This window comes from Carcharhinus amblyrhynchos, chromosome 1, assembly GCF_965287045.1.
Source record: "Carcharhinus amblyrhynchos chromosome 1, sCarAmb.v2.hapA, whole genome shotgun sequence".
Lineage (NCBI taxonomy): Eukaryota > Metazoa > Chordata > Chondrichthyes > Carcharhiniformes > Carcharhinidae > Carcharhinus > Carcharhinus amblyrhynchos.
In genome coordinates this window covers 29,498,325-29,513,344 of record NC_137324.1, presented here as the reverse complement: position 1 = coordinate 29,513,344, position 15,020 = coordinate 29,498,325, and the positions used below count along the sequence as shown (strand labels likewise).

Genomic DNA, 15,020 nt, shown 5'->3' with positions numbered 1-15,020 from the left:
ACACCACTCGTAACCGAACTCCATGATAAATATTTACCATCAACCACCACCCTCTGTCTCCTATCTGCTAGCCAATTCCTGATCCAATTTCCTAGATTACCCTCAATCCCATACACCTGCATTTTCTGCAGAAGCCTACCATGGTGAACCTTATCAAATGCCTAACTAAAATCCATATATACCACGTCAACTGCCTTACCCCCATCCACCTCTTTGGTCACTTTCTCAAAACACTCAATAAGGTTAGTAAGGCACGACCTACCCACTACAAAACCATGCTGACTATCTCCAATCAATTCATTACTCTCCAAATAACTATAAATCCTATCCCTAATAATTTTTTCTAAAACCTTGCCCACAACAGAAGTAAGACTCACCGGTCTATAATTCCTGGGGAAGTCTCTGTTCCCCTTCTTAAACAATGGGACAACATTCGCTATCCTCCAATGACGACCTGAAGATCAGAGCCAGAGGCTCTGCAATCACCTCTCTTGCCTCCCAGAGAATCCTAGGGTAAATCCCATCCGGACCAGGGGACTTATCTATTTTCAAACCCTCAAGAATATCCAGCACATCCCCCTTATCAACTGCAATACTGTCTATTTTACACCCCTGCAACCCAGTGTCCTCCTCAGCTATATTCATGTCCCCCTGCGTGAACACCGAAGAGAAATATTGGTTCAATGCCTCTCCAATCTCTTCCGGTTCCACACACAACTTCCCTCTGCTGTCTGTAACTGGCCCTAATCTTGCCCTAACCAACCTTCTGTTCTTGACATACCTATAGAACGCCTTAGGATTCTCCTTAATCCTATCAGCCAAAGTCTTCTCATGTCCTCTTTTAGCCCTTCTTAACTCACTCTTCAACTCCCTCCTAGCCAATCTAAAGCTTTCTAGTGCACTACCTGAGCCCTCAAGTCTCATCCGAACATAAGCCTCCTTTTTCTTTTTAACCAACGAATCAACTTTTTTAGTGCAGCACGGTTCCCTAGCCCTACCAATTCCTCCTTGCTTGTGAGGGTTGGAAGGAGGTGGAAACTGGTGAATGAAGGTAATGGAAAAGCAAGAAAGGAGCAAGAGAGCTTGTAAGAGCTCAGTGAGAAGGACTGGCAATGATGCAAACAGAAGCAGTTTCTAGGTAGTGCCAATCTGGTACAAGGGCAGCAGGCACAAAGCAACACCCCCAAATCTATTCAGCCAAAAAACACAGATCCTCCACACTAGGGCTGCCAATGAGCATGCAAGCATGCTTACCAGGAGTCAGGCGATAGGCCTCCTACCCTCCACACCATTACTAAAACAGCTAAAACAAGAGACAAAAAAGCAGGCCTCGGTGGCATAGTGGTTAGCACTGCTGCCTCACAACACCAGGGGCCTGGGTTCAATTCCCGGCTTGGGTTACTATCCGTGTGGAGTTTGCATGTTCTCCCTGTGCCTGCAAGAGTTTCCTCTCACAGTCCGTTTCGTATTTGGGGTGAAAAACTGCAGCAGGCGACGGTGCAGAGGGACCTCGGGGTCCTTGTGCATGAGTCGCAAAAACCCAGCTTGCAGGTGCAGCAGGTGATCAGGAAGGCGAATGGGATGCTGGCCTTCATAGCGAGGGGGATTGAACATAAAAGTAGGGAGGTCTTGCTGCAGCTGTATAGGGCATTGGTGAGGCCGCAGCTGGAGTACTGTGTGCAGTTTTGGGCGCCGCACCTGCGCAAAGATATTTTGGCCTTGGAGGGAGTGCAGAGGAGGTTTACTAGGCTGATACCGGAGTTGAGGGGGTTGAGCTATGAGGAGAGGCTGAATAAACTGGGCTTGTACTCGTTAGAGTTTAGAAGAATGAGGGGAGATCTCATTGAGACGTATAAGATGATGAATGGGATGGATAGGATAGAGGTGGAGAGACTCTTCCCGCTCAAAAAAGACAGTAGGACTAGGGGGCACAGCCTCAAGATAAAAGGGGGGCGGTTTAGAACGGAGTTGAGGAGGAACTTCTTCACTCAAAGGGTGGCGAATCTCTGGAATTCTCTGCCCGTTGAAGTGGTGGAGGCTGCCTCGCTAAATATTTTTAAGACGCGGGTTGATGGGTTTTTGATAAGAGAGGGGATTAAGGGTTATGGGGAGAGGGCGGGAAAGTGGAACTGAGCCACAACAGATCAGCCATGATCTTATTGAATGGCGGGGCAGGCTCGAAGGGCTAGATGGCCTACTCCTGCTCCTATTTCTTATGTTCTTATTTAAGTGTACTGGCCGTGATAAATTTTCCCTCCGTGTACCCGAACGGGCACCATAGTGTGGCAACTTGGGGATTTTCACCAAACTTCATTGCAGTGTTAATATAACCCTACTTGTGACAATAATTTATCAAGTCTAGCCTTTTGTGAGCAGAGTGTTTGCAGTGAGCTGGTTTGAACTGGTCTGCAAACCTTGCTGCATCCAGCTTAGAGTGATCCAGATTCTTGCTTTTTCACTGATTCAGCTGATTTTCACGTATGCAGGTTGAGGCCCTGGATGTCGGTAAATTGATCAAAGTCCGAATCAGTCACGACGGAAGTGGCTTGGCTCCCGGCTGGTACCTGGAATCAGTCATAATCAGTCGACTGAATCTCAGGACCGTGGAGGAAGACAAGAAGAAGAAAAAAAAGAAAAAGAAAGCTGAGGCGGCTGTTGATAGCCTGCAAGAGGAGGTAATGGAGACCTACACCTTCAAATGTCAACGCTGGCTTGCCAGGGATGAGGGAGACAAAGAGCTGGTGGTGGAACTCATACCAGAGGAATCTGATGGCGTTGAAGGTGAGTAAAAGAGGGCCAGTCTTGGGAAACATGGCACCATGAGCAAACCTATGTTTCGATGCCCTTTCTCTGAGTGTAAGTATGCATCACATTCGTTAAAAACCTCAGTTGTAACAGAACCATAGGAAAGTTGCAGCACAGAAGGAGGCCATTCAGCCTATCTTGTCCATGCCAGCCCGAGGACACCCACGTGCCCTTTCTAATCCCACCTTCCTGCACCCAGCCCATAGCCCCATAGCTCACAGCATGAGGTGCAGATCCAAGGTACTTTTTATTGAGTTTAGGCTCTCTGCCTCCACCATCAACTCAGCAGCAAATTCCAGATACCCATCACCCTTTATGTAAGAAAAGTTCTTCCTTGTGCCCCCTCCACACCTTCTGCCATTTATTTTGAATCTATGTCCCCGATCCAAGAATTTTCCACCAAGGGAAACAGTTTTATTCTGTCAGCTTTTCCTCTTCCCTTCATAATCTCAAAGGTTTTGTAATTCAAATAAATGATATGAGTCATAAAAAAGATATAACAGTTAAGTGACAAGTTTAAAACCAAGCCTGGACCTCAATAACATATGAATATGTTTGCTCACAGCATGCTGGCACAGTGGTTAACACTTCTACTTCACAGCGCCAGGGACCCAGGTTTAATTCCGGCCTCGGGTCACTGTCTGTGCAGAGTCTGCACATTCTCCCCGTGTCTGTGTGGGTTTCCTCTGGATGCTCCAGCTTCCTCTCACAGTCCAAAGATATGTGAGTTAGGTAAATTGCCCCTTAGTGTCAGGGGTACTAGCTAAGGTAAATGCATGGGGTTATGGTCTGCGTGGGATTGTGCTGGATGCCAAATGGCCTCCTTCTGCACTGTAGGGATTCTATGGTTCTGTTCCAAGTATGTGATGTGACTTTGTCTGCCTTCGCCATCATGTAGCTTTTACTTATCATCCATTGCACATTGCCTAAATCAATGAAAAGGTTTCCCATGCAAAGCGTTGACCAACATGTGAATGGCTCACATTTAATCTTCACACATCTTTTCTTTTGCACAGACTGTAACCAAGATGGCAGCTCCCTCACCACACTCACATGTGGGTGCAGTGTCAAAGCAGGACAGGCAAAAATAAGCCCCCACAATATAGAGTGAAAGTAGAGGGATTCCCTGTGAGAAGGGAATTCCTGTGATTCTTAACCTTTAACCCCCATCTCCCAATTTTTCAGCAGATACGTTGACGCCTGAACTTTTTTTCACAAAAATGGTTTTCTTTTAGTTTGAATTTTTTCACTGAACACCGTGGTGACCATGGCAACCGTTCCCCATTTCCCCACTGACCATGGCATTTGGGATAATTGCTCACCTGTAGAGCCGATACTGTTTTTATTTTGCATTGTAAATGAGGCAATTTGCTCAATTTTTAGTACAGAAGTGAAGTCTGGTAATGGGTTCTGTGTGTCACTTTCCCCAGGTTAGTAATTGCCCCATTTACACTATGGAACAGCATTCAGAACACTATATGGAACAGGCATACATCATGGGGTAGAAGTTGGATATGGCCCATTTTCAGACAACTAACTAACCAGCAATTCACCCAGAATTGGGCTTTGGGCCTTATTTCAGTATTTTCAGCGAGTTACTTTTCCTCCTGAGGAAGAACTCCCATTCCGAGAGGTGAATTTGGACCGTTTGCCTGGCTGGCACAGGCCTTCATTAAATCAGGGGAGGATAACGGGAGGGAGGCTAATCCTCGGACACGGCAAGATTGCTGCACATTAAAGTATCTTTTCAAATTGTACTCCCTCTGTTATTGGCAGTGGTCACAGAAGGTTCCTGAGTGGAGTGGCATTCCGCAATTCATTGAAGCTATAGAGTACCCTTATAAATAAACATTTAATACTGTAGATTAAAAATTGCACCTTAAAATATTCTATAAAACAAGGTCACAATCCTACAGCAGTCAGCCATGAAGTTGGTTAGCAGTTGTCCTCAATGTTTATGACTGTTTCAGTCTATCTTGACATAGCTTAATTTGCAGACTGGTTCCAAGACAGACAGTGGACTCCTCATTTCCATATGGAATGGGCTTGAAAAATCAGAGGACTCAATATGAAGCTAGATGTTTCTCAGTCTTTTTTGGGCTATGTGTCATTGCAGCCAGATAATGTTTCTTTTTTCACAGAGGAGGGATGGGGGTGGGAAGGGGCTAGCAGGAGGAGGTAAAATTTGAATTGGATAAAGCTCTGAAATTAAAAATCTAATGATGATCTTGAATCAATTGTTGTAAAAAGCCAATCGCTCATCCTTTAGGGATGGAAATCTGCTATCCATATCTGGTCTAGCCTGGCCTATATGTCATTCCAGATCCACAGCAATGGGGCTGTTAAATGGCCTCACTATTCAGGTTAATTAGGGATGGACGGCAAATGATGGTCCAGCCAGTGAGGCCCACATCCCATGAATAAATTTTTAAAAAGATCTCTCCATATCTCCTCAATTATTGATTCATAAAATCTACTATGTAACATGTTGAGGCAGACAATAGGGATAATAAATTCATGTTAAAATGGAGCTGATACTTGCCTGAGGCGGGTACAATTTTGTCTCTTAAAAAGCATTTAGATAGTTACATGGGTACAATGAGTGTAAAGGGATATGGGCCAAATGCAGGCAATTGGGATTAGCTTAGAGGTTTGAAAAAAAAGGGCAGCATGGACAAGTTGGGCCGAAGGGCCTGTTTCAATGCTGTAAACCTCTATGACTAAGACATTATGAGTGATGGAAAACTATATTACCACAAGACCTTTTGACGGGCTGGTCCATCTTATACTATTGACCTTCCAGAGAGGGTTATCTTGGGAGCCTTGCCCCCTTCATGTTGACCCTCCCAGAGTCCACAACATGCCCCCATAAAGTTGAGACTTTGATATATCAGGTCCTGCACTTGCAGCACACCAAGCAATGCTGAGGACTTTCAGCTCCACACTTTGAAACAAGTTGTCCCATTATTCCCCATCTCAAATATCCTACCCAACCGAAGGGCCCTGTTATCATATCTCCTGAGTTGTATTATCATCAATAACCTAAAGGTTAATCCATAATTGATTGAAATTCTGGTACTAATGTAAACCTAACTTTGCTTGTTGGGAATCAAATAGGTTTGGTGGAATGCTACATCTAATCAGATACTATTCTTTACTGAATTTTGTAGAGTAAAATAGTGCAGGTATAAAGCCAACATTGTACCCTCAATCTCAACAGTTTCTAGGCAGAGGTTAGGAAAAAATTGACTCCCCCACAAGATCCAGCACTTCTTGAAAGATTCATTTATTGGAATTGCATTATGCAAAGAAGAAGTGACCAGAGATATCAGCAGAGTTTGTTTCATGCCTGTTCTATTTGCAGAAAACACATACATGGTTCACGTGATTACTGGAAATGTGCTGGGCGCAGGAACAGATGCCAATGTCTTTATTAACATTTTTGGTGAGACAACAGATACTGGAGAACGTGACCTCAAGATGTCGAACCATCTCAACAAGTTTGAAAGAGGACAGGTGTGATGCAGTTGGTGGATTGGTTGGGGATGTGGGTGTGAGAGGGTTAAGATTTATCATCTCTCAGTGCATGGTGCAGTAAGATAAAGCGATATTAAACCAGGAAGGTCCCAGGTTCAATATCAAGTCAATGCCAAATTTTCTGATATAACCAAGACATAAACGTTACTCAACTTCCTGCCTTAGATTTCCTTGCCATGAATTCCACTATCCAATAATCCTTACCTGTAGTGTATGTGGTTGAACATTGGCCGGAGTTTAGCCGGTACGCCCGCCTCGATTCCGGGAGCGGGCAAGCCTCAGAGAATGGCATTCTCCAGTGACCTCAGGCAGGATCATACAAACCCCGGGCGGGTGTGCCAGTAAAATTCCACCCATTGTGTGAAGACTCATATGTTTGTCTGGCTTTTGGCTTGCGCCTCCCATTCTCCTTGCACCTCCCTTTGACTCCATCTACACTTCCTGCTGCCTCAGGAAAGCAACCAGCATTATTGAGGACCCCACACAGCCCAGATATACTCTTTTCCACCTTCTTCCGCTGGGAAAAAAATACGAAAGTGTGAAAACATGTATCAACCACGCGGGCACAATGGTTAGCACTGCTATCTCACAGTGCCAAGGACCCAAGTTCAATTCCAGCCTTTGCACGTTCTCCTTGTGTCTGTGTGGGTTTCCTTCGGGTGCACTGGTTTTCTCCCACAGTCCAAAAATATGCAGATTAGGTGGATTGGCCATGCTAAATTCTCCCTCAGTGTCAGGGGTATTAGCAGGGTAAATATGTGGGTTTATGGGGATAGGGCCTGGGTGGGATTGCTGTTGGTGCAGGCTCGATGGGCCAAATGGCCTCCTTCTACACTGTAGGGATTCTATGATTCTATGAACAGACTCAAGGAAGTGTCTTCCCTGCTGCTATCAGACTTTTGAATGGTCGTATCATATATTAAGCTGATCCTTTCTCTTTACCTTACCTGTAACTGCAACACTATATTCTGCACCAGTCCTTTCCTGTCCCCCTGTGTACTCTATGAATGGTATGCTTTGTGTGTATAGCACGCAAGAAACAATGCTTTTCACTCTATCCCAGTACATGTGACAATAATAAATCAAATCAAATCAAAACAAGTAATGCTGTACATGACAACTGGGTACTCAGGCAAATTCAATAAATTTGCCAAAAATATTACCCTTTCACAAAATCATGTTGGTTCTGCCTAATTTTGATTAATATTATATCAGCCTTGCCTTCTGCCTCAACAAGCGGATTTCCATTTTGGTCCCTGATCAGCTCCATCCTTTCTTTGATCTTTTTACTCTTTGCTCTGCCTTTTTGCACATGTTCGTAAAACACTTTTGGGTTCCTCTTTATGAGAAGCTGATTTATTTTCATATGATGCCCCGGACATTTGCTCCCAGGCCAACAACACAGAGACAAAGACATTTGCAAGCTCAGCCAATCTGACCCGGGAACACAACGTGAGGACTTAGTATATGTAGTAACCTGTAGCGTACTCCCAGCAGCTTGGTATCTCCTCAGTTGTTCATTAATTCTAACCAAGTTAATTTGATATTTGAACTCTAAAGTATATTGTCTCTTTCTAGTTTTTTTTCATTCATGCAGTGTGAGTTACATGGGTAAGATGGGTATAGAGGGATATGGGCCAAATGCAATCAGATGGGACAAGCTTAATGATAAAAACTGGGCGGCATGGACAAGTTGGGCTGAAGGGCCTGTTTCCATGCTATTAACTTCTAAGACTGTCACTGGTTAGCCCAGCATCTATTGTCCATTCTGAGTTGACCTTGAGAAGATGATGGTGAACTACCTTCCTGAATCGCTGCAATCCATCTGATGTAGGGACTTGTTCTGCTTCTGGTTTTTTTATTTGGTCTTGTAGCAATTGTTTCCCCTTTTTTTTGCTGGTTCCTATTTTCCCGAATTTTTAGATCCCCTGTGGGTGAGTTGCATATTCCCGCTGGTGCTGGGTTAAAATCCTGCACTGCCCTCTCTAACAGCAGTGTTGGTGTGCCTTCATCATATGAACTGAAACAATTTGAGCAGGCAGTTCATCACTGGCATTTAGAGGGCAATTTAGGTGATGGGCAATAAATCCTGGCCTTACCCGTGGTGTCCACATCCTGTGAATTAATAAATGAAGGGAACCCCCATGCTCAACCTCAATTTTTATTATATTTTGTCTTCTGATGTAGGAAGATATATTTTTGATCAAAGCCGTTGACCTGGGTGTGTTAAGGAAGCTACGCATTCGACATGATAACACAGGAGGAAATGCAGCCTGGTTCCTGGACAGAGTAGAAATTGTTGATGAGAAGGATGACACCACGTGAGTATTGATGCGTACAAACTGAGAGGGTTGGAATGCATCTGTTTCCCATTCCTACACCATCATGTTTGTTTAACTAAATTAATTACCTTAATTATTTAATTCTGTCACATTATGGTTAGGTGCATTGAACGGAACAGGTGCTGGACTGTGACGACTAGTGAAGTTTCACAGTAACTTCATTGCAGTGTTCATGCAAGCCTTACTTGTGACAAATAAATAAACTTTATGGTCACTCAAGCACAAGAGTTCTCTCATAGCTAGATTGCCAACGAATCCTTTCTTGTTACACAATTATCATGTCTAAGATGGCCCGTTCCCTTGTTAGTTTCTCAATCTATTGGTTCAGAAAACCACCCCGTCTACACTGCAGATATTCCTCCTCTATTGTACTGTGACTAATTTAACTCACCCAACCTATATGCAGGTTAAAGTCAGCCATAATCACAGATGTTCCTTTAACACATGCACCTTTGATCTCTTGTCTAATGGTATTCCCAACATTACAGTTTAATGGTCTATATTCCATCCCCATGAATGTTTTTTGCTATTTGGTGTTTCTTAACATGACCCACACAGACTCCACATCAAGTGTGCTAATATCCTTCCTCAATAATGTAGCAATATCATTTTTAATCAACAATGCAGGTCTGCCATCCTTTCCTTTCTGTCTGTCCTTGTTAAACACTGAATAGCCCTCGTGTTTAGTTCCCATCTTTGATCATCTTGGAGCCATGTCTCCATAATACCAACTATATCATACCTCTTTAAATCTATTTGTGCAACTAATTCATACATTTTGCTTCAAATGCTCTGAACATTCAATAGCAAAATCTTATGGTGAGCCTTTTTAACAATCCTGGTCCCTTTCCTACTTTTTTTTTTACTGTGTCCTTATCTGACTCTTCTTCTTGCCCTTTTTAAACTCCGAAGCTAGTCCCAATTGCCCGCATTTGGCCCATATCCCTCTATACCCATCTTACCTATGTAACTGTCTAAATGCTTTTTAAATGACAAAATTGTACCCGTCTCTACTACTACATCTGGCAGTTTGTTCCAGACACTCATCACCCTCTGTGTGAAAAAATTGCTCCTCTGGACACTTTTGTATCTCTACCCTCTCACCTTAAACTTATGCCCCCTAGTTTTGACTCCCCTACCTTTGGGAAAAGATATTGACTAGCTAGTTGATCTATGCCCCTCATTATTTTATAGACCTCCTTAAGATCACCCCTCAGCCTTCTACGCTCCAGAGAAAAAAGTCCCAGTCTATCCAGCCTCTCCTTATAACTCAATTCATCAAGTCCCGCTAGCATCCTAGTAAATCTCTTCTGCACTCTTTCTGGTTTAATAATGTCCTTTCTATAATAAGGTAACCAGAACTGAACACAGTATTCCAAATGTGGCCTTATCAATGTCTTGTACAGCTTTAACAAGATGTCTCAACTCCTGTATTCAATGTTCTGACCAATGAAACCAAGAAGCATGCTGAATGCCTTTGTCACCACTCTGTCCACCTGTGACTCCACTTTCAAGGAGCTATGAACCTTTACCCCTAGATCTCTTTGTTCTGTAACTCTGCCCAATGCCCTATCCTTAACTGAGTAAGTCCTGCACTGGCTCAATCTACCAAAATGCATCACCTCGCATTTGTCTAAATTAAACTCCATCTGCTATTCGTCAGCCCACTGGCCCAATTGATCAAGATCCCGTTGCAATCCGAGATAATCTTCTTCACCGTCCATTATGCCACCAGTCTGTGCAGCCAACTTCCCCTCCAATTTGATTTTCATGTTTGCTGACAGCACCATTGTAGTGGGTCGGATCTCAAACAATGATGAGACAGAGTACAAGAATAAGATAGAGAATCTGGTGAACTGGTGCAACAACAATAATCTCTCCCTTAACGTCAACAAAATGAAGGAGATTGTCATCGACTTCAGGAAGCATAAAGGAGAACATGCCCCTGTCGACATCAATGGGGATGAAGTAGAAAGGGTCAAGAGCTTCAGATTTTTAGGTGTCCATATCATCAACTGTCCTGGTCCCCCCATGCCAACACCATAGTTAAGAAAGCTCACCAATGCCTCTACTTTCTCAGAAGGAAATTTGGCATGTCAGCTATGACTGTCACCAATGTTTACAGATGCACCACAGAAAGCATTCTTTCTGGCTGTATCACAGCTTGGTATGGCTCTTGCTGTGCCCAAGACTGCAAGGAACTGCGAAATGTTGTGAGTATAGCCCAGTCCATCACGCAAATCAGCCTCCTATCCATTGACTCTGTCTACACTTCCCACTGCATCGGCAAAGCAGCCAGCATAATCAAGGACCCCACACACCCTGGACATTCTCTCTTCCACCTTCTTCCTTCAGGAAAAAGATACAGAAGTCTGAGGACACGTACCAACCGACTCAAGAACAGTTTCTTCCCTGCTGCTGTCAGACTTTTGAATGAACTTCCCTTGCATTAAGTTGATCTTTCTCTACACCCTAGCTGTGGCTGTAACACTATATTCTGCACTCTGTCATTTCCTTCTATGTGAACAGTATGTTTTGTCTGTGTAGCGCAAGAAACAATACTTTTTACTGTGTGTTAGTACATGTGACAATAATAAATCAAATCTAATCAGTCTTGGTGTTAACTGCAAACTTAATAACCGTGCCTCCTTTATTCTCATCTGAACTATTCATATAAATGACAAATAACAGTGGACACAGCACTGATCCCTGAGACACACCGCTGGTCTCCAGTTTGAAAAATAACCCTCTACAACACCCTCTGGCTTCTGTCATTAAGCCAATTTTGTATCCATTTAGCTACCTCACCCTGGATCCCATGAGATTTAACGTTATGCAACAACCTACCATGCGGTATCTTTCAAAGGCCTTGCTAAAGTTCATGTAGACCATATCAACTGCACTGCCCTCATATACCTTCTTGGTTACCCCTTCAAAAACTGGACCAAATTTGTGAGACATGATTTTCCACTCACAAAGCCATGCTGACTGTCCCTAATCAGTCCTTGCATCTCTAAATATCTGTAGATCCTGTCTCTCAAAATATTTTCCAACAACTTATTCACCATAGATGTGAGGCTCACTGGCCTGTGGTTCCCAGGCATTTCCCTGCAGCCCCTCTTAAACAAGGGCACAACATTTGCTATCCTCCAATCTTCAGGCATCTCATCTGTGACTAATGATTATTCAAATATCTCTGCTAGGGGACCTGCAATTTCCTCCCTAGCCTCCCACAATGTCCTGGGATTTATCTACCTTGATGCGCCTTAAGACTTGCAGCATCTCCTTCTCTGTAATATGTACATTCCACAAGACGTCACTATTTATTTCCCCAAGTTCCCTAACATCCAAGCTTTGCTCAACAGTAAATACCGATGAGAAATCGGTATTTCTGAGCGACCTTTATAGAATTTAGTGGGTTAAATGCAGGATTTGCTTTTTCAACATTGGGCAGGATTCTCTGGTTGTAACCCTCGCAGGGCCCATCATGAGTGAGAACAGAAAACTTGGCATAAAACACCATTAACTTTCATAGAATCATAGAATAGAATTACAGAATCTATACAATGCAGAAGGAGGCCATTTGGCCCATCAAGTCTGCACCAATCACAATCTCACCCAGGCCCAATTCCCCATTACCCCATGCATTTACCTTGCTAATCCTTCTAACACTAAGGGTCAATTTAGCACAGCCAGTCCACCTAAATTGATTTTGTTCCCTTTCAATGGTAAGGGAAAACCCCAGTCACGAGCAGGAATGGAAGATTTCAGCCATTTACTTAAAATGATCACAGGGATGAAAAGGCATGATCAGGCAGAAAGCATTCGTGAGTTTCTTATTGCAGTTGTCCCAAATGTCACCTTACTATTAAGGACCCAATGGGTCAAATGGCCTCTTCTGCATTGCAGGGATTCTATGATTCAACAAATTATACATTGTTCCGTTTCACCAGGTATTTCTTCCCTTGTGAACGATGGTTAGCAGTTGATGAGGATGATGGGCAGATAGCAAGAGAGCTCGTTCCTGTGGATGAGGCATTCCTGAGGAGAGGTTCGGATGGAAATGATCGATCTCAGGCAACACTGGGCCTTGAACAGAAAGGTGAAAATCAGCAAATCCCCTTCTCCAGCCTGACAAATGATACGAAGCGCTTGTGTTTAAGTTCAGACCACATTCTATAACTCAACGTATATTTTCTTACACATTCTACTGCCAAACACGGGCAATTGGGACTAGCTGGGAGGGCACCATGGTCGGCATGGGCCGGTTGGGCCGAAGGGCCTGTTTCCGTGCTGTATTGTTCTACGACTCAGTGACTCTTTATAGCCTCGCTCTTCCCGAAACCATAAAATGTCGCCCGATGTCAGCAGACCTTCCCATGGTCCTCCCCTCGCCCGCTCCGATTCCCATGGCGGGCAAGACGGTAAAATTGCAGCCTGTGAATTACTTTGTACCTTTGTGAAGTGTTAGCTACTGCTCACGCGTAGACTGGAGGTCATGGATTTAAGCCCCATTTCAGAGGCCTGAATCCATTATCGATGTTAGTGCCTTGGTGCATAACTGGGGGAGAGCTGCACTGCTGCAGGTCCTGGCGTTCAGCTGCAATGTTTAACTGACATGAAGAAATCACATGGAACTTTTGAAAGCAAGAGCAGGAGATTTCTGCTGGTGTAAGGCCCATTATTTATCCCTCAATCAACAGCACTGAACAGACTGTCGGACATTGCGATGAACAAATTGGCTGCTGTCTTTTCCTATATTGTAAGTAACTACATATCAAAAGTACCTAATTGATGAAGAGGTGCTTTGGGATGGCTTGAGGATGCAAAACATAGAACATAGAACATTACAGCGCAGTACAGGCCCTTCGGCCCTCGATGTTGCGCTGACCTGTGAAACTAATCTGAAGCCCACCTAACCTACACTATTCCAATATCATCCTTATGTTTATCCAATGACCATTTAAATGTCCTTAATGTTGGCAAGTCCACTACTGTTACAGGCAAAAGATGCTATATAAATGCATGTGCATTCTTTCAGCAATGTACCTCAATGAGGGAAGTGGACACTAGCTTAGCCTGTGATCTTGTTGCTGTCAAAGCCCATTTGACTTCAGTAAAGGTTATAGAAAAACATGGCAAATAGAAGCAGGAGTAGACCGTTCAGCCCTTCGAGCTTGCTCTGCCATTCATTTTGATTTGGCTGATCATCAAATTCAAATATCCTGATTCCACCCTTCTTCCCATATCCCTTGACCCCTTTAGCCCCAAGAGCTCGTTCCTGTGGATGAGGCATTCCTGAGGAGAGGTTTGGATGGAAATGAACAATCTCAGGCAACATTGGGCCTTGAACAGAAAGGTGAAAACCAGCACATCCCCTTTCTTCTTGAAATCACGCAACATTTTGGCCTCAACTACTTCCTGTAGTAGTGAATTCCACACATTCACTGAAATTTTTCCTCACCCCAGTCCTAAAAGTCCTTATCCTCAAACTATGACCTCTAATTCTGGACTCCCCCTCTTTTGGGAGCATTCTTTCTGAATCTACCCTGTCTAATCATGTCAGAATTTTATCAGTTTCTATGGGATCCCTCTCACTCTCCTAGAAATACAGAAAGTAGAAAAGCCTGAAATCAAGCTCAGTCTAATCAGTAATCAAAACCTTTCTGTTTCTCACAGCTCAGTCTACCACCTACACTGTGAGGGTAAAAACTGGGGAGAAGAAGAATGCAGGGACAGATGCCAATGTGTTCATCATCCTGTTTGGTGAGAAGGATGATACAGGTAAGAAGGTTTCCAAATTTCAATTGGATAAATTTAGCAGAGAATCCAAAGATAAAATCCCAAGTGCGCAGTAAGTGTCCAGCATTTGGTCTCGAGGAAATAAGTGTAAGATTCAAAGCAGAATGATAAATAGCAGATTTGTTAATGCGGCCCATTTGTGTCCATATAGAGCAGGTGGCATAGTGGTTAGGGACTGCGCCAGGGACCTGGGTTCAATTCCCAGCTTGGCTCACTGTCTGTGTGGAGTCTGCACATTCTCCCTGTGCCTGTGTGGGTTTCCTCTGGGTGCTCCAGTTCACTCCTTGGTTTGCATTGGCCATGCTAAATTCTCCTTCAGTGTACCCAAACAGGCACTGGGGTGTGGCCACTAGGGGATTTTCACTTTATTGCAGTATCAATGTAAACCTAATTGTGACACTAATAAATAAATTTTAAAACTTCATATATCATGCTGACCAGCTACAGAGCTGCATCAGCAAAAATCTGGCACAGGCCATCTTGTTGCCAGAGATAAATATTAGAAGATGCAGGACAGGAAATTAAAACTGGGGT

General features: G+C 43.7%; 1 protein-coding gene across 1 annotated transcript in view; it reads left to right on the top strand.

Annotated features, from left to right (window-relative positions):
* loxhd1a (lipoxygenase homology PLAT domains 1a) overlaps nucleotides 1-15,020 on the top strand; it is a 217,640-nt gene that overhangs the window by 151,843 nt on the left and 50,777 nt on the right. Inside the window, exons 24-28 of the mRNA XM_080204031.1 lie at nucleotides 2,487-2,781; nucleotides 6,170-6,321; nucleotides 8,530-8,663; nucleotides 12,638-12,786; nucleotides 14,364-14,468. Coding sequence (XP_080060157.1) covers nucleotides 2,487-2,781; nucleotides 6,170-6,321; nucleotides 8,530-8,663; nucleotides 12,638-12,786; nucleotides 14,364-14,468 — 835 coding nt within the window. The remainder of the gene's footprint in view (nucleotides 1-2,486; nucleotides 2,782-6,169; nucleotides 6,322-8,529; nucleotides 8,664-12,637; nucleotides 12,787-14,363; nucleotides 14,469-15,020) is intronic.